Source organism: Necator americanus, chromosome V, assembly GCF_031761385.1.
Source record: "Necator americanus strain Aroian chromosome V, whole genome shotgun sequence".
Taxonomy (NCBI): domain Eukaryota; kingdom Metazoa; phylum Nematoda; class Chromadorea; order Rhabditida; family Ancylostomatidae; genus Necator; species Necator americanus.
In genome coordinates, this window is record NC_087375.1 from 29,903,035 (window position 1) to 29,930,923 (window position 27,889).

Here is a 27,889-nt window from a genome sequence, read left to right on the forward strand (position 1 = left end):
TTAAGCCTTCTTGACCATTCTTCTCTTGGCAACCATTTTACGCATAGATCTTGCCTTATTGTAGTAGCGTCGTCGGTAGCCGCCAGATTGAGCATAACCGCCGGCTAAATTTAGTCTTCTTCTTTATTCCCTTCTCTATAAACCGCTTACGGAATGTCGTTGAAGAAACTTACAAGGTGGTGAAGGTCCAACTGGTGGTGGGCCGATTGGTGGAGGAGCAACGGCGTATCCGCCTCCGCTAGGTGGTGAAATAGGCTGAAATAGCAAAAAATTGGTGCTAAAAAACAAGCTTCTTTATGATCAGGTAAACCACTTACTGGAGGTGGCTGTTTGTAACCTCCAGATGGAGATGGAGGGTTATATGGTGCAGGAGGGGCGGGAGGATCGTAGTGTGGGGCAGGTGGAGAGGGAGGTTGGTACGGTGTAGGTTGTGGTCCTTGGCGGTACCCTCCTCCAGAAGGCGGTGGCTGTTGGTAACCTCCTGATGGCGGTGATGGTGGCTGTTGATAACCTCCTGATGGTGGTGGTGGAGGTGGAGGAGGAGCAGGAGGGTCGTAACGTGGGGCAGGTGGAGAAGGAGGTTGGTACGGTGTAGGTTGTGGTCCTTGGCGGTATCCTCCTCCAGATGGTGGTGGTGGTGGCTGTTTATAACCTCCTGAGGGCGGTGATGGGGGGTTGTATGGCTGTGGTGGAGGAGGCGCCGGTGGGTCATAAGGGGCAGGTCCTGGTGGTGGAGGAGATGGAGGATTGTATGGTGTTGGCATTGGTGGGGGTTTCTGGTATCCTCCTCCTGATGGTGGTGGTTGCTGATATCCTCCTGATGGACCACCGTAGGACGGTGGTGGAGGTGGTTGGATGGGTTGAGAAGCCTGTGGGGGTTGCTGATATCCTCCTGATGGACCACCGTAGGACGGTGGTGGAGGTGGTTGGATGGGGTGAGAAGCCTGTGGCGGTTGCTGATATCCTCCTGATGGACCACCGTATGACGGTGGTGGAGGTGGTTGGATGGGTTGAGAAGCCTGTGGCGGTTGCTGATATCCTCCTGATGGACCACCGTATGACGGTGGAGGTGGTGGAGGTGGTTGCATGGGTGGAGATGCTTGTGGTGGAGAAATGGGAGCAGCTGGTAGGTTAACCGGAGCAGTGACGTAACCTGTGAAAGAACATTAACATGCAACATAATTTCTATGCAAAGTGGGTGCTTCAGAAACGAACTAACCGCCTCCGCCGCCGCCGCCGCCACCTCCACCATAACCGCCGCCTCCATTTCCGCCATAACCGCCACCGCCGCCGCCACTTCCGCCATAACCGCCACCGGCGCCGCCGCCACTTCCGCCATAACCGCCGCCACCGCCGCCGCCATAACCGCCACCGCCGCCGCCACCACCACCTAAAATATTCTTATGAACCAGGAAACATGTAACATGTGCATTTGTTTCCTTCTAATTCCGAGGTACTTTCCCAAAGTTTAGGATAAAACTGCTGTATTCACAATATTCCAAAACCCGCTTTCTTCACAGCGCTTGAACATTAGGATGAAAAGTACGCGGAAACTTTTGACTGCGGCAATATCGAAAAGTAGCACTCACCTCCTCCGGCGTAGGAGTTACCACCTCCTCCATAGTTTGGGCCGCCGCCGCCTAAAAATACTTGTGCACACAACAGTACCACTAGAGGATTGTCTGTGAGAATAAGCAGAGTTTTCTTTTAAGTAAAAGAATTGCAAAAGTGTTTTGAAGTAGCTGCCTAATTTTAATTAAACTGTTATGAAAAACACACCAGTTCCGTAAGAACCTCCGCCGCCGCCTCCGCCGGTGGCGTATTGGCTAAATGAAGATTATTAGAAGAAAAATTAAAATTACTAGAACAAGTCAGGAATTTTAGGGTCAAATTGTTAAGATAAGAAAATGCTTACCAATATGCCGTAGTGAGAAGACTGACTACCAAGATACTCCGCATTTTTCGGAGGTATGTCAAGTGCCATCGTCCAACGCTTATATACTACTTTAGCAAAGGTCATCCGCTTACCAATCAAGTTCTCGCTGACGTTGTCCGACGGTGGATGGTAATAAGCTGTTCAGGTGTTACACCTGCACATACACATTGCTTAACCTTGGCGCAAACTGTTATTTTCATTCGGCGGGGTCTATTGTTCGGTGCTACAATGTTGGTACTCTATGCAACCTCGTTTCTTTTGTTCAGATGTGCAGTAGGAAGTGAGGTATCGGAATGATGAGAATAGAATTTGGTTTGAGGTTAACTTTTGAGGGAATGGAAATTCCTGGTCCTTCAGTGAAGTTCCACTTTTTCTCCCCTGCTTTTTTTGGCTAAGAAGCACTATTCCTCGGTCACCGACCACTTCAATAGGCACAAATTCTTAAAATTGGGATGTTCGAAAGGAAGAATAAATTGTATGTCAGGTGGTAAACAGCAATATTTGAGTGATGATAATCCTTCTTCTTTTCAATCTTGTTTTTCGAATAAAAAGTTCAGTTTGGTTCAAACAACTGTTGTGTTTCTTTGAATGTTTTAAGCTTTAAAGCAGTTCATATTGCACTATAAGAAAGAAATTTTCTACCCACGGGTTTCAATTTTTTATTGTGAAAACACTTTGCGAACCTTCCAGTTGTAAAGAACTTTTTGCGTACAGGAAAAAATCAGAAAAAAACTCAGCGATGCAACCTGAGTGAAATTTGTTTCATTTTTGTTTTTCTTCTTTTGTGTAATAGGTTCGCACAGAACAAAACTAAATGACACATTTCAGCAGAGTATTGATTTTATTTTTTTATGGAAGGAAGGAGATAAGTGATAGAAGAAGAACAAGGAAGCTTTAGGTACATAAAACGAATAAGTACAGCTGGTCTGAGTTCTTTAAACTTTTCTTTTTTTTGGAGAAAAAAACATTTTTGAATTCTTTCATCTTCCTCGCTTAAACTGTAATTACACTTACTCCTTAAATTGAGGTTAGGCTCCATTTTCACTTCTTCACACATTTGAATTTTCAAATTTTTAAGAAGTTTATGATCATCAAATGTCGCCCAAATCAAATCTATTGAAAGCAGCTCTGATTGGATTATTTTCTAGAAACTTTTTTTGCAGACTCCTGCAGCGGGCATCCTTCGTTTATCGTATAATTACTCTTGAAACATTTTCGACCTTGATAGCCAGTGCTGATTTCGATCCAGACGAGGTTTTACGATTTGAAAGCGGCGAGCGTTCGGGAACGATAAGATCACAGACCGAACACGTCCAGAGACGTTTGATGGCTGATGGCTAGGCGATGATTCCCGTAGTGTTTGGAAATATGAACCACACTTAAATAATAATATTCTTTCCGGACAGGTATGCAGCTCTTCAATCAGTAAACAATTTTTCACTAATAAATAAGAATAAAAATAAAAAAAAATAACACAGTAACAATAGGTGGTCGAGAATTTGCCTTCAGGTGGATTTATTTAAAATTTTCAAACCTAAAATTTCGATTATAAAGGTCTAGAACTTTTTCTGAATCCAAAGATGGAAATCCAAACAGTACACACCATTAAAGATTCGATTATCACTTAAAGGCATCACCCCACGAATCTGGGGGTGGTTTCAGGTGGGTTTCGTATAGGGTGGGAGATACGGGAGAGGGGTGTTCCGTCCATTTCTTCTTTTAAAACGGCCCGAAATGCGGCGCCGACGACTGGCGCATCACCTCTTTAAAAATGGTGCGCCAAACGAATAGCCTTTCTCCGGGTTTTACGGCAAATAGGGGAATGGATGGAATCACTTCTCCGTCTCCCCTGTTACGAATACTCCCCTGAATCTCCCTTTCTGGGTTGCTTTAAATTAGACTTGAAGCATTTTGTGACTTTTAATGATTACAACTTTTCCTTTGACCCAAACAACTACATAGGCGCATTATTTCCAGCACTTTAAGCTTAAAATTACAAGATAGACTACCAAAAATTTAGTTGATATATCGAAAAAGGCGATACATTTAAATTTCGGATCAATTAAAATGCAGAGGATCACCACTATGTGAACGAATATTTCTTTTTAGCCTTTGTTCTCCTATTCCCTGGTACTCAAATAATCTAACATAAACAAATGCAGAAAAAACTACGATATTTGTCATTTTTCAACAGTTTCAGTTTGTTTGAGATTCCATGTTTCCACACTTCCATAAATATATGGATATTCTAGCAATCTAGCGGGAAAACTGCTTTAAAAGCGAAAACGCTTAGGGGCCCAACAAAACTGTTTCTCCGAGGAATAATGTTTACTCACGATGTATCCTCTATCCCCATTCTTGAAATTTTTTCTGGATCACGGGAGTTCACAACATTCTAATCTAGGCAACAAATGTCCCTCTAGCGTGACCAGGAAAGTTTTAATATTCTCATAGTTTAGCCACTTGTTCCTTCTGAACCCACTTTCGTCCGAAGGTTGGCGCGCTAACATTTGAGGTAGAAATGGACGTGTTCGGGAATTTCTCGTAGTTTTATTTCGCGTATTTCATTTATGCTCACTAGCTTTCAAAAACTTCTTAAAAATAAAGGTTTTTTTTTCTGAGCTTTCGTACGTTCTCCATATTATGCTAGGGAGGTCAGGAGCAAACTGGAAATTGACCCTCATTTTCTAAAATAAGGAATTCTTTGGAAAACTTCTGGAAAATTTGTGTCTTTTAAATAATAGTAAAAAAGTGTAATAGAAATAAATGTTGTAATAGAAATGCAGAGCCTATTCTCTCACGTTTTCTCACTGTAAGAGCAAGTGATATATTTACAACCAAGAAAAAATCTGGGTGTTGGAGAAATCAATCGATTCCTCACGATATTATGATATATGATATTTAAAAATAGAATTATTGACCAAGTCAGGGGAGACTCACTGAAGCCCTATTGTGGAAAATAACACCAGATGTTACCGAGAAAATAGAACGTGTAGCTAGAACTAGGGATGGAACATGTGAAACTTTGAAAATAAAAGATTTTTTTTAGTATTTTCCCTCTCACCCTTGTTACCTAATTACTGGACGACTCGTTATGAAACAATGGTCATCTTTTTGCCGATCATTCATCTGTTTGAGGTTATTTTCTCCTTGTAATGATAAAATTTTGAATCGTACCTGGCCCTTTAATAAATAATAATAAATAATAATTTTTAATAATAAATAATAGTGATAAATTTTATTTTATTTTTAATAACAAATGATATTTTAAAAAATAATAACAGCATATAACGACAACAAAACGATAGAAAAAAAAATTTTTTGGAAGTGGTCGCTATGGACTTTTCCAGAGTCTTGCACGTTCTACTGTTCTAAACCCTCATTTCTGAAGTCAAATCGTACGTCCACAGCATCTGCACGCTAATTATTTTCCGCTAGATTTAAATTCCATGTGAAAGTGCTGAGAAAACCTCGTGACCTCACATCATGTCAACAGAATATGTTGACATTTTCGCATGGTTCACGTTCGATGCTATCGTGGTGCCCCTGCCTTTGTACAGGCAGGGAGCGTCAGCAACGGTTAGGCGCTATCTCAACACCCCATTGTTCCCCATATTAGCCGCGTCCTTGGCACATGGACAGCTGTCCTCGGCGGAGCGCACTGGCGTTCAAAGATCGTCATCCGAAACATCGTTTTTAATAATGCTCTTAAGTGTTGAATAAGTGAACGCTTGGACATGTTTTCTGGAGGAGAACGAAATAATAAGAGGTCTTTATTGTTATGAACATCAACGGGGTCCTGGAGACTGGTACTGAGCATAGTGAATCCAATAGGCGACGTTGAAAGACGCGAAGAGTACTGGGAACAATAATCCTGGAAGACGCAAAGATGTTCATTAGTAAAGAAAAAATTGAGTTACTGTTAAAGTAAAAGTAAAAGTAAAAAAAAGTGAAAAAGTAGTAAAAGTATACCACCTACTCGATATCAGATCCGGTCTCTTGGCTTCGTCATTCCAATCAGTAGCTGTTGATAACCACCTAAATGAGCAAAGTGTAAATAACTCAACATTATCAGCAAACAACAACAGAAGAAGAAAACTTTTAGTATATTTAAGTTTAAAAGAATATATTTATATGGAAAATATTGACAGAGATATTGACTGCCTGAGAAAAGTAAATATAAAGACTTAAGGTGACTCCGCTTCTCATAGTCCAGGTACGACTGTTCAAAGAGAGCAAAAGGTTTGAAATCGGATGGAAAAAGTAGGAAAAACATGATGATATGACTTCTATGCGTTTTTTTTGTCAGAATTTACTAACAACATTCCCGTTATTCCAAGATATAACTTTCCCTTTCAAAAAATAAGTGTTCAGTTTTATTGAGGAAATAAATAGATCTGTAGTTTAAGAAGTATTTGGGAAAAATATAATTTAGCCCTGACTGACTTTCATTGATATTCTAGGATGTTTGAAGCTGCATGTGTTAGCTCAGAAAATTTCCTTGGTTCTGGTTTCTGGTTTCTGATAGCTCCAGAATCTTTATGTCTCATAGAACTTTGAATCGTCGCTTCATAACATTTACAACTCATATTTTAATTTTAATGTATTTCTTGTTTCTTACTGAGGAAGAAGAAATTGCAGCGCGACATGAACCACACCCTTTTCTTCCGGAACAAGGGGACGCATAAAATGGGTGAGTAAGGATTCACGGCTTCCAATGCGTAAGTTTTCTGGAGGAGCGATTGGTGTGATGCTCAAATTTCCTTGGAGGTTTATGTTTGTTTACATAAGGGTGACTCCTTGTATTTCAAAAGAAGTATCACTTTTTGGCAATTCAAGTGAATCTATTAAAGAAATAGAAGATATCCGAGTAATTATTTCACAGAAAATTTCTCAAGAAGCCGTACTCTAAGGAGAAGCACTCGCCTGCAGAATGATTGCGATGGATTTCGACGATTATGCAGCACTTTAGCTTTTTCCAATTCCTGATCCATAACGATCCGAGGAATTCGGACTTCTTCGTTCGATTTCATAATTAGAGTTTTTGTTTTATTCTCACGTTCTGAAATTGACTGCACGGATTTATTCCAATAATGAGGAAAACATTGAACATTGTCGTACTTTTTGGTTGTGATCGATTTGCAACGTAGGTGACCAAAGCAAATTCGAGAAGAGCACAGAAAATAAACGTTAGACAAGCTGAAAATCGCTTTTTTCCGCTCAATTTCATAGAAAAACACTGAAAATCATTGTAAAAAGTAAAAAGTTAATCTCTGTTCACCTCCAATCCACACATCAATAGCTTTAATATAAGCAACAGGTGGTAGCTTTGCATTTATACCTGACGACTGAAACGATGCGGTGAATTTTTTTGTAGTCTCGAAAAAATTTCCCGCTACAAAATTTCTCACCTGTGTTGTCATAGTAAGAAGTGTGGTGACCCCTAATGTAACCCGTGCTGGCACTGCCGTTCTGTCAATCCAGAACGATACCCATGAGACGATCACAAGCATACATGAGGGAATGTATAGTTGGAGGAGGTAGTAACTGGAAGTAAAACGGAAGTTTGAGTTTTTGTTTTTTTTTGTTTTTTTATTATATTAAAATATTATCATATCATTCAACGCTGATTTTATTTTGTTCCTGGGACAAAAGGTTTATGCAGGGATAACTTAAATAATTCACGCTCATTAAATTGGAATACAATCCGGCAACGACGTGATGAGATTTCTCTGAAGAAGTAGGAAATAATTAGAGTTTAGATTGTATAGGTGAAGATTTTACCAGGCTCGAAACTGCTTGGAAATTAGTCGGAAAAACGAAGAAATTTTCACGAAGTGGGATTACTTGACATAAGGTAGCGAATAAGAAAAGTGTTTCAGAAATAAACAAGCGCTAATATTGGATAAATTTATCCGTCAAGTTGGAAAATTGGGTTAGCGAGAAATTTTTGGAATGAGACGGTCACGAGCTTCCCTAGAACCTCTCGAATCAAATTTCTTCATCAAAGGAAAAACCACATAAATACGTATTCTCATCCCATGCAAAGAAAAAACTGCGGAGGAATTGTTAGAAAATTTTTCACAAATAGCAAAAGAATAGTAAAAAATTTTCTAAATTACCTGAACTGTCTTTTTAACTGCAAAACAGTTCTTAAACATGAATAAGTTCCAGTATTCGTTTTGCTAGTGCAATAAGTGGTGGAAACGTTGTTTAGTTGAAAAGAGGGAAGTGAAGAAGAGAGGCCCTGCTTTAGTTGAACGGGATCATCGCTCTTCCATACATATTCTGAAGAAGAAAACAATTTTAAATCGTTCCATTATTAAATATTAATAATTTTATTAAATAATAAATTATTTTTTAATTACTTTATTAAATAATTTTCCTTTTTAATCCAAACCAGTGCAAAGATTAAACGTAGTCGCTGTCAGAAATTGTCCTCTTTTTTTGTTGGATTGCTATCTTCACGCACGCTACAGTGCTGCCTTCCTTACCGTACACAAGGATCTAGTAAACCGCTGCTACCCTCTCCGCCGCTGGGTGGCAGACGCGGCGCGTACGCCTGCTTCCACAGACGTGGAACGTTGTTAGTTGTCTCGTAGGGGTTTTGTTGGTGTTACACTGTCGTTTTTCTGGGTAATTAGGAAAAATAGAAGATTATCACGCCAAACATCCTTAACGAAACCCCTAATTCTATTTATTCGTGCACAACACACTCAGCTTCGTATTATGCTGCCTTCAAGCGAACCGACGGACAATCGAAGAGTTGCCCTCCTCCCTGAATTCTCCGCACGCTGGTAGACATGGCGCACATGCCCACTTTAGACCCTGGATCATCCTTCCTAGATTGTGGATTCTTCAAAAATCAGAGGTCGCCCGGTGTAGCTGTTGCTTTTATTCTTCTTTTGTCATTATTATAGTACGGCCATTTATGCACAAACGAGAGCTCGCTACGGTTTCCTAACGTCCCTAACGTATTTACTTTGGCTAATACACAGTTCGCTTTCCGTTGATCCTCAAAAAGTAAAAGTTTCCAGTTCCAGAGTTGGTCGGGGAGCCAGTGGTTCGGCTCTCAACAAAGCTAACCAAACAAAGCATTTAATTCCCACTGTATCAAAAGAATTTTATGCCGAATCTGTGTGGGAAGATGTAGAGAAGAAATTTCTACATCGCTTGACCCGATGAGTTTTTTATATGAAAGTGAGCGTTCGCTAAAACGTCTACAAATGCGAATTATACCAAAGACGCTCGCCGCATTGAGTGATCAACACTCATTTCACGCTTTATTCTTTAACGACTTTATTTAACGATTTCCCCAATAATGATTGAAAAATTTTAATCTGAAAAAATTTCCTCGATACGACAAAATAGCACAAAATAACGACGAGTATCGTAGCAAGTGATAAACTAATTATTTAGTTTAATTATTGTTGAAAATAGGTAAAAGATGGGAAAAAAATCACCAATATCATTTGTCGTATAAGCGTACGATGCAAGGTCGATAAAGCATTGTTGAACGTCCATTGGATAGAACTGAAATAAATCTTAGCGTTGTCAGAAATTTATTAAAATAGCTATAAATTCTATGAGGTCAATTTACAACTGATCCTTATTATTTAATTTTTAACATCAATTAGTTTTTATTCTTTTTAATCTTGATTTTTTAAATATTCTTTTTGGTTTTTTACCTACTTTTTTTGGTAATCGAGTTGCTTTGAGACATCGAATCCACAAAATAGGTGGCGAAACGAGATACAAATAAATATTGCAGTAAATACGTAAGCAACACATTAATTATTCTTATAATGTATGTGCTGGATTTCCCTATATAGGAAAGGAAAGTATTCGATTACCTGTAGATGCATTGGACACGACAGTACTAACGATATCCTCACAGAATAGAGGATTGTCCCATCCTTGTGCACACGAATTAGTACATTTGGCTTGTCAATCATATGCTTATAGGCCTGCTTCTCGTTCTGGAAGAAAAAAACGGGACCATTGTCGATCCATCATCAGGGCTATCATTATCGATTAGCGTACATATTCCTACATTACCATTTCACATATTCCTTTTAGAGCCCCAAAAAATAGGGAAATAACTGCTTCCTGTTTTCAAAGTATTTTCATTTGCTCACGCAATTCGAAAGCTTCGAAAAATCTGAGGAGAGAGGCACACTCGAGAAATAATTTGCATTTTGCCTGTTTCTTTTCTCTTTTGAAGCACATCCTAAGGGGAATTCCTGCGCTTTTCCATAGCGCCGGGCTTTCAATGGGTTTGTTAATCGCTAATCGCCAAACCAGAGAGAGAGAGAGAGAGAGAGAGAGAAAGAGAGAGAGAGAGAAAGAGAGAGAGGGAGAGAGAGAGCAACACCTGAAAAAACGAGTCCGGCATCCAGATTTGTTGTCCGGCTGTGAGGATAAGGAAGTCCGGAACGGATTCACCATTTAGACCGTACCTGGAAAAATTATTCATTTAGTGTGGTAAAGGTTGCTTAGTTGTTGGTGGTAGTTGCTCTAGAATCTTCGTGTCTCAGAAAAGTTTAATCGTCGCTTAACAACATTTGCATCTCATATTTTACAGTATTTTTTGTTCCTTATTGAGGAAGAAGAAACTGCGGTGCGACATGAACCATTCCCTTTTTTCTCCCGAAACAAAGGAAGGAGCAATTGGGGTGCGTTAGGATTCATGGCCGTGCCAGTTTTCCGGACAAGGATTTGTGTGATGCTCAAAGTTGCCTGGTAGCTCATTGGCTTAGAAGAGATAAGAGAACTTTTCACTCATATCTGCTTCCTAGCGGGTCCATGGATTTATTTTGGTGCCAAAAGAAAAAAAAAAGAAATTGTCCACATATATAAAGGACAACGTGTTGATTAATGGATAAATATCTATCGATGACTTGTACTCTATTCGTTACTACGATGGGTTTTACAAATTATATGTTCTCTCAACTTTGAGAGATTATTGATTTTGGTAAATTCTTTTTGGAAACATCTATACAAAAAAAGGCCCTCTGTATATTCGCGCTCGTTTGGTCCAGCTTTTCAGGCAGCGTTGGTCTAATATGGTTTTTTTCAACGAAAATGATTCAAAATTGGAACTTCTCGTTCTAGGATAACTACTTATCACCTACGAACATCTTCAATCTATTCTTAGCTGTAATTGTTCAATATTCACAATTTTCTTCTAAAAAAATGTTTGGAGCTCAAGTTTACAACCACAGAAGCGATCGAAATTATGATGGAAGAAAAATTTGCGATCCCTGGATTTGCATCTGGTCATCAGGTCATCATAAGATTAGCATCAAGTTTTCAATTTCAAGATCATCAAGATAACAGCATATAGACATTACCAATTGCGTATTAGTGTGGAAATCATATTTGTTTTCACGGATACGTAGCTAAAGAGTGCACACTTAGCAGTCTATAAAAAATAAAACCGAGGGTAGGGGCACTTTGTCTGCTCAAGTAGAATCAAAGATATCACAATGTGCCGCAGTTGTTACGATCCTGCTTTAACAATGGTCCGTGACTCAAAATTGTAGTATTAGAGCCTTTATGATACGGCTGCGTACAAAAAAAAAATCAGTAGCGGTGACATATCTCAGGATGCTCAGAAAATAGTCGGATGAGAAAAAAAAAACAATGTTGTGTTCATCGCTCTAAACATACTTCAGACGGTCATCTCTCCAACTTTCTCGAAACGTCAGCTGAACGCTGTATTCCATATTTACATTGTCGATTTTCGATATGCTAAAAATAAAATAAATGAGAAATATGAACGAAACCTTCAAGGTATTCCATTATTTATTAGAGCATATCTTCGTGTCTGACACGTAAAAATTAGAAATTTCCATCCAAAAAAATCAGATTTTTGTTGTATTTTCGCTGGAAAATATGTTATCTTAAATCACAAAATTGCTTGAATGACACGAAAAAAATATGATGTCATTTTGCGAGTTTTTTTTTCTACAATTGTTTTTCAAATATCTTCTGCTGCATTAAGTAGAATTCAAAGAATATAGAGAGAGAGGAGAGAGTTCTCATTGACCCGTTGTAGATTTTCATAGGTAGACTGTTATTTTAAAAATATAATATTACGATTTGGTAAATAAAAGATGCAATTATTCAGTTGCTCTTTTCTTTTCTTTTCTCTTTCCAAAATCCAATTTCCAATCTTCCCCAAAATATTTCCACTTTGATGAAAATTATTTTTTTGACGTAGAATTTACCTTCTGATAAGCATATTGACGGCAACAACAACTGGACCACCGTGGATTGTACCTAGAAGAGAAAAACATTAAATAAGGTCACAGGTTTTTTATTATCAGGGGTAGAGTGTAAGAAAGGAACAAATCCGCCTCAAACTTCAAAAAATACGACCAATAAAATTCCAAAAAAATTATTAGAATTACGAAATCATAGAAATATTGAGAAAAGTGTTTAGGTTGGTCGGAAGTCGAAATATTAGAGGTAAACTAGGATTTTTTCTTAGGACCGTTTGAACAGTAGCATTTTTTCGGGTGGAATAAGCTAGAGATAGCATAGCTAACAGCAAATGACCTATTCATCACAACTGAAAAACGTCATGTACAGTCTTTTTTTTGTGGAAAACTGCAAAAAAAAATTTTCGAAATATTTGAAGGATCTGAATAGCATAGCTAACTTTAATTTTACAGTTTCCCCGAGATTTTAGTTTCTACACGTTGGCCCCTAATGTTTCCCAGCAAAGTCTCCTGTGCAGTGGGTTCGAGGGGTTCGTAGCCCCTGATTGAAGGCATCACCCCACGAATTTGAGATGGTATGGATTTCAGGTGGAGTATTCCTACACGAGATGGGAGACTATGGAGAGGAGGGTGATTCCGTCCATTTCTTCCTAATTCCCGTAAAAAACGGCCCGGAAGATGTGGCGCCGTACAAGGCTGGCGCGCTCCTGTCGAACTGCTTGTAGAAAATAGTGTGCCAGAACGCCTAAAGCCGTATCTTCCGGACCGTTTTTTACGGCAATTAGGAAGAAATGGACGGAATCACCCCCCTCTCCATAGTCTCCCATCCCGTATACGAATACTCCACCTGAAATCCACCTCAGATTATCACCTCAGATTCGTGGGGTGATGCCTTTAAAGATGTCACGCAGAAATAATAGGTGCCCTTTAATAGTGTTGGCAATTCCTTTGAGTTTAGATGGCAAAAAGTGCCTCTTTTATTCAATTAACGAGAAGAATAAGAGTTGCAACATAGCAGAGATTCCAACATATTTCTGGTCCAGGAACCAATTCCTGTTCAACACTACAATTTTCGTTTTCCAGGCTTGGCAAACCATGCAGCAAATTTTCATCCATATTTGATGAGCTTTTTGAGTTTGAACCCATCATTTTTGTTTGTCGAAACTTTCGAGAACACAGGTGGTTCAAGGAAAAATTCTTGAACCATTCCTGCTAAATAATGGAAAACTGGTGCTAAATCAAAGTCGGTATAAAAAAAAGAAAACTGTGTAGCGCTCTTTTCAGATAATTATGAGTAATTTATGATGATAATTTATATTAAAATAAAAATTGAAAACAATAAATCGAAAATAAATAATTCATATTAAAATTGGTTTATATCTAACTCTAAACAGCTCTAAGATTCCTTGTTGAAATCGGGCAACACGTGATCCTTGTATGATTGCCGTAGTTAAAGTCGTTTAAGCCGAATTTCTACTCCTGACCACCGATAAAAATTTGGATAGCCATTAATTACAAATCTGTCTCAATGCTCGAACGCTGCACTTCTTAGAATTAGAAAGAGAAGGGCAAAAAAAAAACAAAAGAATTAAAACAGCATGGTTAGAAAATACGAAGACTCCATCTCTCGATTCCAATGGTGAACTCCTTCTAAGATTTTTGGTTACTGTAGTATAAAAAGTTGACAGAGAAATTTACCGTTCCACATTTTTCGTTGAGCAGTATCTTTACATATCTTGATGAAAGTCATATTTATAGGCGATTCGCTAGGAAACAGGGAAATAAATTCATGCAGACAGTTCTTCTGGATTATCCCCTATTCAAGTAGTTGAAATCGCAGTAAGTGAAGACGATAAAATCTGTAATGGGGTTATTTACTGAGGGTTTGGATGAGTTACGGTTACGGGTGAACTAATTCGAGGTTTTCGTCTGGATTTTCTAAAAACGTGCTACATTTCCTTTTGAGGAATACATCAGTTCAACAGAACGGATCTCTTTGTCGAACTACTGGATTTCCATGTCAGGATATTCACATGAATTGGTGCTTGGCAACCTTCATCTTCGAAAATTTGACTACAGAGCCCAGTAGTTTTGAAAACAGGAACAAATAAAGCAGAAAAATATAAAAATTAGACATTTAGATGTAGAAAAAGGAACGTTAGAGGGGAATTACAGGACGTTTCCCAGTTCGCCGAAGGAGACCTTAGAAAGCTTATTTTATTACAGTTTCTTTCTTGGATTTTTTAAGCTGTTTCCCGCTGTTTCTGGAGATACTTCGCCCATTCTGTCTTCTGTCGATCTCAAAGAATCCATTTAAGTTAGTCTATCTTCCAGACCCTCTCCACGCTTACAGTATACACACACTTTGTGAAATGGTAGGAGAAATTCGCTTTTAGGTTCATTTTGAAGGGCCACCAATTCATTCAGATTGAACTGGGATAACCGGGGATTCGAAAAATAAGGAATAAGGAATAAAGGGAGAAAGAAACCAATGAATGTAAGAAAACACTCTTCTGTGATGGAAAATAGCCAGACATTCTGTAAATCTGCGTCGTTTTTTTTCGTTCATAACATCAGATAATCAGCTAGCACTGCCCTTTATCTTTATGGAATTATAAGCAGTTTAGAGAAGGCTGAAGATTTTCTCAAGTTTTTTTTTTCCCATCTTACCGTCTTCAGCCGGTGGTCGCACTCGCCAATCATAACCTTTAGTGAGAAGTTTCTCAAGAAGTTGAGTGTCTGACGATTGCGGTTGTTCAATAGGTTTTCTTTCCTAAATTAGAAATATAAACTTTGTTACGTCGCTGAGAAATAGAAACATCTTGGAAATTTCGCGGACTTAACCTCTATCCTTATTCTTGCAATCCCCTCCAGTGTGTTCGGAGTTTCATCTTCTGGTGGTGTTGTTGTCATTATTATTGACTCTTTCCGAGAGTTGTCTCCGTTTTCGAACGTTGGATATCGATCATACCTGGAATCTACGTTTCTAGAGAACCGAAGGACTTGACCATTCACAATTTCTTGAGTTTGCCACATTCGCTGCGCCCGTTTCTGTTTTTCAGCGCCAACTAACTCAGGGGAATCTAAATCGCCGGCGAGGATTTCGTCGAGATCATCCACGTCCGCAGCTTCTTCTGCCTGATGCGTTCCCACACGTCCTTCGTCCCTCTTCTCAGCCGAACTGAAGTTACGTGACGGTGTTAACTCGTCCTCGTTCTCATCCTAAACGAAGTGTGTGAATAATTTGGATTATTTGCACACTTTGACGACGTGATTCCTACGTTTTCTCAAAACAACTCAGCATTTTCAGGATGCAAAATCTCGATTCAGTAGTCTCACTGCAGCGCACTGCAACAATTAGAAAATTTGCCGGGGAGCGGCTCATTTATCCGCGGTTTTTTTTCGCTATCACTCTCTAACGAGGACGATGATCGTGCGCGCATTAGGCAAACATTCTACGTGTCGCGTCCCTCAAAAACTCATAGGAAACACTCAAAAATTTATTCGCGTCCAGAGAACACGGCAAATTACGCGAAGGTGTCCAATTTCTGCACGTTTTCGGATCCAGATGTAAATATTATAGGTTTCAGCATATGCAGATATCTTTTATCTGGTTGAATTAATACTGGCCTTAGCCGAGTGTTCGTTGCTTCGATATTCAGAGCTCAGACGGGATAATTGAAGATTCAAAAAATAGTCCCTAAAGAATAAAAGGAGAGGGAAACCCGCGACACCTAGAAAAAGCTGTAGAGATTGGAAAAATTCAATTCTAGACAGAATCAGCTTTTATTTTACGCAAATTCCTGGTTTATCACGCATTACGGTGAGAAATATCGATGGAAACGCTCAAATATACGTGAAATATTGCGATTTGAGCAGAAATGATGATAGTACGATTCCAAATAAACGCTACAAGGTTCAAACTTTATTAGAATTTATCTAAGTAATTTTTTATTTGTAATTTAATTCTAAAAAATAACTAGGATTTCAATATTATTTAATATGGTGAAAAAATAAATTTGAACCGAATACGAAAAAATAGTCAAACTTTGAAAATATTGGATGATTTTCTTTTTGTAGTAGTGGATTATAACTTATCTATGGGTGGAAATTTAATATTATAATGTATTTTTGTTTATTAATGAGCGTTTATAAATAGAATACATAAAATGCTAGTAAATGAGTAGAGATAACAGAAAATACCTCAACATAATATTTTCAGGCAGCATAGCTGGTTCGTGTCATCAACTCTGCACCTCAGAACCTCTTTAGTAACTTTAATAGTTTTTTTTTCTTGCGAAATGTTTCACAAGGATTTCATCAACAACGAAAAATGCTTTTTTTTGTGGAATTTTCCGTCCAATTTTTACAAACGACGCAAAACAAAGGAAGAAACGGGTGCCATAACCTCTTCCCTCTTGAATTTTCCATTATTCACGAGATTTTTCTCAACCTGGGTGACATTCCCCCAGACTACATCCTGTTTTTCTCAGTTTTATGTTAACTGAAGTAAACATAATTGGCATCATATTGACTGCGGTTCATTTCCCAAGCATGACGAATCCGCAAATTGATCGGGATAATAGTGAAACGAAATTTTTATTATCACCAGTATAAATGGAATTATCCAGTTTTGCAGAAATCCAGAAATATTTTCTGTTATTGTAACTCTGTGAACCGTACTATCTTTTAAAGTTCTAATCTTCACCCCACGAATCTGGGGTGCTGCGGGTTTCAGGTGGGTTATGCCTATGCGGGGTCGTAGATTATGGAGAGGAGGGTGATTCGCAATGCACATGCACAAGGCTGATACGCTCCAATCGAACTCGATGTAGAAAACAGCGCCCCGGAACGGTACGCTTGAAGCCGCATCTTTCGGGCCGTTTTTTTTACGGCAATCAGAGAGAAATGAACTGAATCACCCTCCTCCCCATAATCTACGACCCCGTATAACCCACCTGAAACCCGCACCACCCCAGATTCGTGAAGTGATACCATTAAGGTATATATCAAGGCTAAACTCACTCAAAATGTACTAAAATTGAAAAGAAAATATTTGAACAAAAACTGAACTTAACATGGATTAGCAGAGAAATTTTTAAAAAATCACAACTTAGATATAGATTGACTCTAATTAAATTTTGAACTTGATAGTCAACTCATCCAAAAATTTATCCTCAGGAACTATCGTTTTTCCTGCTAAGGTTACCGAAATGAATTAGTTAATTAATTACTTAGATATAATAATCAAAAGGTACCGATTCGGGACGAAGACCGGAGGATTTTCACAGATTTTCTTTACTCAAGGATCTATCGAATATATGTATATAGACAGTATTTCTACTAATTTTTATTCCTATTTACATCGAGAAGGGCGGGTGTAGCGCAGTGGGTTAGAGGTTCCGCTTCCTGCAAGTCGGAGGTTTGAATCCGCCCCAGGGGTCATCAAGCCTTTCATCCCTCCGCGGTCGATAAATTGGTACCAGACTGGTCTGGGAGGATAAAAACACTGACTTGACACATCGGCTGGCCCCGCAAGTCAGTGTATAGGCCAGTTACACGTTCGTAAACCTCAAATGATTCTGAATTGAAGTGAACGTGGGGGCGCATCCCTAGCGGATTGATTAACGCCAGAAACTTTATCCTTCATCCTTTATTCTTATTTACATCGATGTTCATTTTTCTTTGTATTTATAATTATTTATTTATTTGTTCATATTTACATCAAACGTGTAGAAAATGCAAAATATAAAATAGTAAAACAGAGCTGTCGCCGTTTCTGCAGAACGTTTTGGTGAATATACTTTATAGATCGCTTTTGTTTCATACTTTCACTCGTTAAGGGTTTCTTTTCCTAGATTCTTGATAATTATTGTGTTGAAGCTCGTCTTATATTGAATTATCTTGATCTTAGGTGATCTGTGTTTCTTAAATCTTGATGGTTGGTGTTCCCAAGTTGTCTTCTGCTTCTATTCACGAATTCTCGAGTTTGAAACTTTTTTTCTGTGAATGGAGAAGGTTTATCCCCTCCACCCGAGCCCATTCTAAACTCCTTCATAAGAGCAAAGATGCGCAGTTCTGGGAGGCAATATGTAGTTTCCTTATCTTCTTTTCGGACCAGAAATTTTTTTAACTTTTGATGATTTTGAAAGGGTTTTAACTCTGATGTGGATCTAGTTTTTCCACTTTGAGTCCATAATTTGCTCTCCGCCAGAGAATCCTCTTCTTTTTGAAGCTTTCAGACAAAGCCTTTTTTCCGGATTCATTTCTTCCATAATGTTCATAACAAGACTGAAGTGTTTTGATCATGGAATACGCTAGGAATTTACGCGTCCGTGTTGGAGAAGGGGGAAGCTTCGCATCGTTCACGAACAATAGTCAGCGCCTCACTTGAGTTTCTCTTTACGTATTGATGAGGGGCTGGATAAAGGACGTTCTTCGCTCTTCGATCAAAAAATCGGAAAGTTTTGCGTACAAAAAAAAACTGGCCTCTATTCCGTAGTCGTTCGAATATACTAGAGAATACGATCCGCTTTAGGCTCCTCATTGAGGGAATAGAGAGTTTTTTTTTTCAAAGATGACATGGGAATTTTTTTCTGCAGACCGTGGAATAAAAAGAATCTGTCATAATTTGTAAACGGTTCTGTAGAAATGAAGTCGACTCTGTTTTAAATTTTTGTATTATGCACATTTTATATATTCGATGTGAACATAGATAAATATAGAAGTGTATACAAGTACAAAAAAAAGAAAACAAATCAGCAGATGTGAATGTAAGCATCAAAATATCGAACTGAATAAAAATAAATATAATTACTTTTTATATCTTTGAATGATAAAGCGATAAAAATCTGGAACAATTTCTTGGGTCTTCGTATTGAACCAGAACATTTTGACTAATATATCTACTGTTTTGGTTATCAATAAAGTATTATGGTGATTTGAAGATAAGTTCAGGAACTAAAGAGATACCACCACAATGAAAAGAAAAATTCAGATTAAATATAGAATGTAGTAGGATGGATACCTAGTGTAAGATAGAACTTAGTTACAAAAATCAAGGATGCTATCAATATTAGATGACAATTAAAATATGATATGATAATTTTAGCGTTACATAACCAAAATAGTAATAGTATTATGCTAATTTTAACGAAGGCTTAAACACAACTCAAACTTAACTTTAAATAATAAATAAATAAAATAATAATAATAATCAAAATATGATATGATAATTTTATCAAAGTTGTAGCGTTACAATCAGGGAACGTTTGAGACCTTGTTGCATTTAATCCGAGACCGTAAAGTTGCTCAATTACAACCGAGTTGGCAGTTTCGACTACGGGTAAGTAACTCAGAACATTCTGTGAACCACATACCGCTTCATTGTAACCAGTTACATTTCCATTCGCATATATCTCGCGAGGAGGAATTTCTGAGGTTCTCAAAAAGAAAAAAAAAAGAAACGCTTTCGAACTTAGCCGTCATGTTTTTATCATGTTAGTCGTTGTTTGTTCTTTTTCCTTATCACCACCATATTGATGTTTTGGTTATTAATCCAGCAAATCTCAATAATTGTCAAAATAAAAGATAAAAAAGGATAAAGTGTCTGGCGTTAATCAATACGCTTACGAGGCGCCACGACGTTCACTTCAATTCAGAATCGTTTGAGGTTCACGAACGCGTATCTGGCCTATACAATGCCTTGCGGTGGCTAGCCGATGGGTCAAGTCAGTGTTTTTATCCCCCCAGACAAGTCTGGTACTCCAATTTATCGGATCCGGACGGATGAAAGGCTTGGTGAGCGCTAGGGCGGATTCGAACCCCCCATTCGATCGTGGAGAAAGCGCAATCTTTTACCGGCTGCGCTACACCCGCCCTAAGTGAGAATAAAAGCAAATTTAATGGCTTTTTTCCTTCTGTTTCTGAATGAAACAACTGCAAAGCTCTTTCTTCTTCTGACTCTGATCCGGTTCTTCCGAAAATGTCGATCGTGCAGGCAGCGGAATGTCTAGCCGCTACACAACACTCGCCCGTTTTCAAAATAGGAAAAAGATATCCGGAGAAAAGGGATTACAAGAATTGGAAAGGAGAAAGCCATAAATAAGTATTTTTTCTTATGATCTCAGTAGAGTTTCAAGGAAATTTACCTCATGAGACCATCCGAGACTCCAAAGCATTTTCTCGAGAAACATGAAACGTTACAAAGAAAAGGGGACAGAGTTAAGCAAGGAAGAAGAAGTAGAAAACAACAGAAAGATGCCGCATAACCATGAAAACAAGCGAAAATTAGTCATTCTAGGAGAAATTCACATCAACCAGCGGACTCAAACCCTAAAAAGATAGAATTTCAAAAACAGATTTGTGTACAAATGCAAAAAAAACGCGCATAACGCATAGAATTTCACTGTCGGACTTGTTTACAAACGCAGTGCGACGCACTACGTGTTCTCTTTTAGTATCCTTTAACCAATCGAAACCGAGAGACCCAAAAAATGGGATCTATTTCTGCAGTACAGTTATTTTTCGATGACAAATTATAAGAATAAGACATAATTTTTAGGGGGTACGTTACATGTTCGGATTACATCCCAAGCTTTGAAATTATGTTCCCAGCTACTATGTACTTTTCCCTGATTTTTCTGATTTCTGAGCTCAGTGAAATTTTCAAAATTTCCCTCACATATTCGTAAGTTTCCGCATGAATGAAGAAAATCGGCGGGAAAAAAGGGGAGAATCTTCAATATTATTTAGAACGAACATATTGGAAGAAATCTCCGGATAAAGTAAATAGAACAGAGCGCTTCCAGGAAATTGAACAATTTTCTACGATGATATGTGAGTTATTTTTATGGGAAGATGAAGACGCATTTAATGCCACAAGGCATCCAGAATAGTTGGGGATATCGTTGACGAATAAGCGAATCAAAAACTATTTCTTATTTATTCGTACATAGTGAATCTGACGATGTTTTCCTGAGATAAATGGATCGGAAGGGAAAGAAAACTAATCGGATAGTAAAACGATTATTCTTCTTTGTGAAGAAAACGAAGCATCTTCGAGGGAAATGGTTAGGATTATCGAAATACCCCCCATTCAACGATGTTCTTTCTCTGGAAAATATGCACATTCGACTGGATTCTAATGGTTCCTCTGCTATATGAGCACAGGCATATTCTTTAAATCTTTTATATTTTATGCCATTAGCCAAATAACACATGATGTAGTTCACGTCTTAACGAGGCGCTCTCGAATATTCACGAAATCATGGCAACGCGACGACGCGTCGCCTCTGCCTGCTTTCGTCCCCATATTCATAAGAGAAGTGCTTTCGTTCTTTTTTTGTTGCGGTACCTCGACGAGAGTATACGCAAAATGTTGCGCTCACCTTTGTGTCGTAGTTGCTCAACTGTTGTCCAGGATTAGCAAGCGATGCGACTGCGATATTTGCTGTACCGTAGGATCCTTTGCCGGCTCTCATACGAGAGAGGCTCTTCGGTGGCTTTTCCAACGACTCTTCTGCTCTGGAATAACTAGTGACCTTGTCGACCGACTACATTCGGACCGCCAAGAACATTGGGTTAAAACGCCATTTGCTGGAAATGGATTTTCGGATAACAAATTTTTGCTAATGTGAATCAAATATATGATCTAATTTGAAGAAGAAAAAAATTGAAAAAATAGAAGAAAAAAGAAAATAGATAAAGTAGAGGGTCCCTTTTATATACTCAAATGTTTCTTCAATCGACGAACACTGCATAAAATCTAATAAAATATGAAAAATAGGAGTGTAGAATATAGTAAAAATATAAATATAAATATAAGAAATAAAAAATACAAAAAAATAATAATATCGAAAAATGCCCATGTTTTAGATTGACATCTTTAGGAGGACTAGTCTATAAAAGTTGAACGAGTTTGAAAAGTGCTAAGTAATTCTCAATATTCTCTCCTCTTCAGGAGAATTTTACAAGAATAAAAGGGTGGATCTAAAACTATCGAAAATCATTTAAATTACCTCCAAAACATTATGTAGCAGTAATTTTAATGTGAAGTGCTTGTACGACTACGTAGGCCTGACAGTCTCTTATTGAACTGATAGGTGTAACTTTCTAGTTATAAGAAAAATAAAGATTTTTTTGTTTGAAGAAAAAATCAAACAAATTTGACCACTTGGTTTCCGTACGTGAAACTTTTGTCAGTAGATATGTCTTACGGAGAGGAAAGAATAACTTAGGGCCCTGTATTTTTTGTTATATTTGCTGCTACCGCTTCAATTTTCAGATTAGAGAAGGATGAATCAGTGCAGATTGAAAATGATTATCCAAGAAAATTCATTGAAATGAATGAGGTGAAATGAATAGTTTTTAAAGATTATTTTTGAAAAAAAAAAACTTGACAAACTGCATGCATTGCTAGGATTTTTGGGGATTTTCAGATCTTTTAATTAGCAAATTTTTGTGTTTTTGCAAAAATTTAGAATAACAATGGGAAACTCGAGCAACCACGGATACATTTCTCTACGTGTGTGTTCGAAAAAAGGAGAATACGTCATCGAATTCACTTTGTACTTTTCTAATGACAAGTGCTCTGGATTTGTTTTCTACTAAATATTTTGAATTAAATAGAAAAGTTGAAAAAGTAGCATATTTGCATCCTGCTCAATTAATATTTTTCATTTACGTGAATCATTTGTTTTTCTCGAACCACGTCTTAGATGATCGAGACGAAAACAATGATGAGGGTGGATTTCTCACGATGTCTTAACGGAACTCTGTTATGGCTCATATGAAATGTGAGCTAATTTTCAAGCTTCTTCCTAGGCTATCGTCATTCGAAAATAAAAAAAGAAGGAAGTTCACCGGCGTATGAGGTGAACTTTCTTTTTTTTAATTGTATATGTGGTACTTTTGGAAATGCTGTTCCTACAAGCACTGAAAAACCTCTATACTTTGTTTGAAATCTTAACAGTTTGGATTTAATTCTTGGATATAAAATAGCTTAGAATAAGAGGTTAATGGAAAGATTTGATCCTCTACAAATACGAAACGAAATCTGCAAGAGACCCAGACTAATTAGTTGAATAAAACCCTAAATCTAATAAAATCCATAGATCCTAATTGAAAGCGCACCTCTTTGTCTTTTCTTTCCAGTAAAACGACGTTCAATTTTAAAAAAAACAGACAGAAAAGAAAAATCTAATTTCCATTCCTAGAAAATTAATCCTCTTAAAATGAACACTTTCAGTAATCTTCTGAAAAAGTAAAATGGAGCAAACATAATGCAAGGTGTGGATAATCTGGAAGAAAAGGTGATGAAAAGGTGAAAAAGAAAAGGTTTTTTTCCAGTGAGAAATCACAATGATGATCAGTAAGAGTGAAATTCTCGAAACTTTAATTCCCGTTCTCTTTTCAACCTCCACATCCCACGTTTTCCCACTTTTTTCCGTTAGTTTATGATTTTTAGAAGTATTCTGGTGCTCGGTTATTTTGGTTTAAAAACGACCGCTCGTCACCACAATGACAGGCGATGCTTGTCATTGTATTGACAACTGCATTATGTTGAAGGAACAGGAGTTAAGGAAGAATCCATGGCAAGAAGAATTTTCTGGAATATCTGCCATTTCTATAAGATTTTCTCAATGAGAAAACTTATTTAATGGAGTAGGGTTTCGGTTCTCCGTAGTACAAGAAGGAAAAAGTTTTTTTTGGATCATTACGAAGAATTCTAATGCTTTTTTTCTCATTTGTAACTCACATCCACTTTCAAGTTGAGAGCAACCTCGGAAAAAAAAGAAAAAAAAGAAATTCTGTCTGCCTGAGACAAAGCAGGGTGAGAACTTAGACCATGGGAAGCAATATCCAGGAGAACAAAGTGTTTTTTTCTTCAGTTCGCTTAAAGAAATTTAATTGATTTTGATTGCGATAAAAATTCCGAGTTCAAAATTCATTAAAAAAAAGGAACTCACAAGGCAAATATTAGAAGAAGCACTCGAATCAAGAACATGCGCGATACACAGCACACGGAAAGGGGCGTGCGATGGCGGTGGCTCGGCACCGTGAGCCAAGCACACGCACGATTGAGGAAGAGCCGCTGTTCGGCTCGGCGGTACACATCCACCGCTCGTAGCATCAACGGTCGTGAACACATCCCCTCTAGAAACTTCTCCGAATCGAAACCAACCAAAATGATGGATACTCTGAGAAGATCCTGAAAATTTTCAGCATTGTTCTCTCGAAGTGTATTCGAAGATTCAGCCACACCGGCTAGGAAATTCGAAGCGAACTGCAAAACTAAATGCAGATTAACACACTGAGATGCCCTCTTTTTGCCTCATTGTTTGCTTAGGACAGCACTCGAAACTCTTGCATTCATTCTTCTGAGAGATTGCACGAAAAAAAAATGTTCAGCAAATGTAGTCCGATCCATATCCTTATGAGCTTTCCTACAAAAGCCGAAATTAACTGTGGTCATAAAACACCATGACCTAAAAGATCACCATGAACCGCGATTGTATACTATAAAAAAACGGGGTCTAACCCATACGCATGCAATTTTTTTGCAAGGATTTGTGTTGTGTTATCTATAATCGGGCTCATTTCTGTCATACGTATTTTTTTTTTGTTTTTTTTGGGGCTCCTTGCGGTTACGTAATAATCAAAGTGTTTGTAGTTAAAGGGCGAAAGTGTACCTTATGGTTGCAATCAAGGGCCACTGCACTTGTAAAGGTTTTATAGCAGTTCTGTAGCCGTTTTTTAGACATGAGCGTTGAAGAGAGCAAGTTTTATTCCAAATAAAATATCTGTGGGTGTGTTGCTCACAATTTTTCATGTCTTAAAAATCAGGCTATTTTAAAGGTAAAATTGTAATTTTTTTTAGATTCTTTAAACACATTTACTATCCGGTGATGTTACGTACTTTCCGATGAAGTAAAATTTAAAAAAGTGCTACTACTTTTAATATGGAAAGATCGGTTTGCTCAAAATGATTCCAAGTGTCAAAGAGAAATTAACAGTGCAAAGATGTCAAGTGAATTGAATTAAATTTAATGTCTGAATTCTTAGTCAAGTGACAAATATTTGTTGTTCATGTTATATCCAGAAACTACGCAGTAATTTTTACAGAAATGAACATTTAATGAAAAAAATCCGCTGTACGCTCCCCTCTCACGCAAATAACTTCTGGTTGTCATTCTTTGGATTTTTGGACGCAATATTCTGCTTAAAACATGGGCGGCTCATTGTTGTATCGACGTCATCCTTGTTCTTTTGGAGATCGAACACAAAATCGTTTAGATGGCTTCAAATTCGAAATCGTACTTGAACCATCGTGAATGTTTTCTCAGAGCACATGACAAGATGTTTTTTTCTACAAAAAGCAGGACGTACACCATGGAGTTTACGGAAATGTTCAAGCTGAACATCTTAACAACTTACAGCTTTAACCGTGTCCTCGCTTCCTTTTCAAGAAGAGTTTGGTTAAAAGCATCACCCGCATGGGTGGTCTGATTTCGGTGGGTATCGTATCGGGTGGGGACTTGGGGGGTGACCGTCCTTTTTCTATTGCCGTAAGAAAACGGCCCGGATGCGCCGCCGCTGGCTGGCGCGCTCGTCCACCCCTTGTGAGTGTGCGCCGAACGCCTGAGCCGACTCCGTGCCGTTTTTTACGGCGTTAGGAAGAAATGGACGGAATCGCCCTCTCCGTCTCCATCCTTTACGAACTCCCTAACTCCCTAACGTGGCCTTCAAGGAACTACGACTGAGGTGAAAATAATTCGACTCACCTCCGGAAAAAAAAGATGTCGTCTTCACATGAAGCATAAAGCAACAAATCATCGATTTTAAAATATCTTCCAGACAGGATCATGCGTTGGTAAAAAGTGCGAAGATCAACAAGGGAACAACAAATCCGGTCAACAAGTCTGGCCACCTTTCGAGTTGAATCAAGGAAATCGTAACCGCCGGAATAACGAGGTGTGGGAAGTTGCGGTGGCCCAGATTGCCGATGTTTCTACCTGAGCGATGGATGTCGTTTCTATCGCATCTTCATAAAGCCTATTGACGATAAAATCTATGAAATATTCAGATGTTTTCGATGGAAAGAAGAGTTTCTGCTCGATGTTATGTCCGTCTCTAAAACCACGGTGGAGAGCAACGAGAACTACGCTCACGTCGCCGACAGTGCTGCCGTCTACGTCGCTTACCTCAGCGTTCACCTCAGATTGACTGCAGGTAGCATTTTGGAAGAGCAAGGAGGTCGTGACGCTCTAATTTGATTCTGTATGAGTAATGACTTTGTTCGAATGCCCGAAGAAGAAGACGACGAACTGTGTCTGCTAACCAGCAGAAAAAAGAATTCTTCCGTGCATGTAGGGATGTGAGCACTGCTGACACCTTCAAGAACGAAATCAAAAATAGTTTCCTTGAATCATTCGCAACGCGAAAGAAAAATCAACCGAAATTATTAAAAACCACGGCGGAATCTGGTGAGTTAAAGATGCGACTATCAAGGGATGCTATCAGCTTCCTCAAGGAGCTGAGAGGAAGTTCACCTGCGCTACCATTAACAATCGAACTCTTGCCACAGTACAATGCGACGACTTGTCTTTGGCCGTGCTGTGTCGCTAGGATGGACCGAAGTCAACGCTACGATTCAGCCACACCTTCGCCAGTGTCTGGAAAGGTTTGCCAAGTAGCATGTAGATCAACCTCCACAATATTCGAAATGACAGGGGTACCTCCAGTGGGTGTTCAGGATTCACGACACAACGTTGAAAATTCTCTCTGGAAAAACAACCGTGGCAACTGAAGCGTATGGCAAAGCTTATTCTATTAGGTTTCAGTCATATCTTCGACGTAGTACTTGCTCGGTATAGGACAGTTTTTGTACCGGTACTAGTTTTTGTAGTAGAGCTCGTCACAGGATACTTGCTCACCTGGAATTATAGCGGCAGATTCATCTTCGGGAGAAACGCGACAATAGAAGTGTTCAGAAAAACTCCTGTAGTCACACGGGACCAGTTTATATGTGTACAAAGCTTACCTACACCTGCACCGCACTGCACGCCACCTACACTTCTATACCACCAGATTTTTACTCTATAATTTCCAGTGAACGTGTACAACGCGACTCCTGCTTTAACGGAAAAGAGAAAAAGACTCGTGCGGCGACAAAAATGTTCTGAGCGTTCAGGAAAACTCCCAGAAAACCCGCTCTACTGAGACAACGTCCGCCAGCAAAAGGTTCACAAAAGCTACTTCGTAGCCAAAAATCGTTCCCAACGAAGACGCAGCTAGAGAACTTTCGGATGGAGTCGGAGCCTTCTACAGGTAAGAATTAAGGAACAGCTCTTGCGAAGAAGTCTTGAAGCAGGTCCTGAAAGACCTGCTCCGGAAAGAGAGTGCAGACCTCTTTTATGCTGCTGAGAATGTGGACATTTTTGATCTCCACGCCAATCTACACCCTTCAGTTGCGACGCAGAGCGAGGAAATGGAGCAAAATCACAGTTCCTACCAGGATCAAACCACTAGCATCCTGGAGGTGCGCAAAAATTTCGATGATTGCGTTGGCGACACTGATACCACTTGTGGAAGAAGTGAGAACACGACAAGATCGAAAGCAACACAGGCAACGATGCTAGCTTTGCACAGTCCAACGGACAGGACGAGATCCATCAAGATATCGAGGAGACCACTCATTACCTTGTGCAGCACAAATTTCAGAAGC

General features: G+C 38.7%; 1 protein-coding gene across 2 annotated transcripts; it reads right to left on the reverse strand.

The window, feature by feature from the left end:
- RB195_015648 (uncharacterized protein) lies at positions 1 to 27,861 on the reverse strand (the record flags this gene model as incomplete). 2 transcript variants are annotated; one of them, XM_064206456.1, is made up of 19 exons in its annotated part: positions 1 to 104; positions 174 to 255; positions 318 to 1,153; positions 1,220 to 1,390; positions 1,590 to 1,640; positions 7,058 to 7,135; positions 7,218 to 7,284; positions 7,348 to 7,483; positions 9,426 to 9,469; positions 9,790 to 9,915; positions 10,311 to 10,395; positions 11,609 to 11,689; positions 12,169 to 12,220; positions 14,833 to 14,935; positions 15,007 to 15,133; positions 15,236 to 15,384; positions 21,552 to 21,687; positions 24,132 to 24,373; positions 27,745 to 27,861. In XM_064206456.1, 19 exons carry the CDS (start codon positions 27,859 to 27,861, stop codon positions 1 to 3), a joined length of 2,787 nt encoding a protein of 928 aa, XP_064062337.1. The 2 variants fall into 2 exon arrangements, with proteins under 2 accessions (XP_064062337.1, XP_064062338.1); XM_064206457.1 differs by lacking the exons at positions 7,058 to 7,135; positions 24,132 to 24,373; positions 27,745 to 27,861 and adding an exon at positions 8,059 to 8,224 and having other exon boundaries at positions 9,400 to 9,469; positions 21,552 to 21,644.
- Between the last annotated feature and the right edge of the window lie 28 nt (positions 27,862 to 27,889).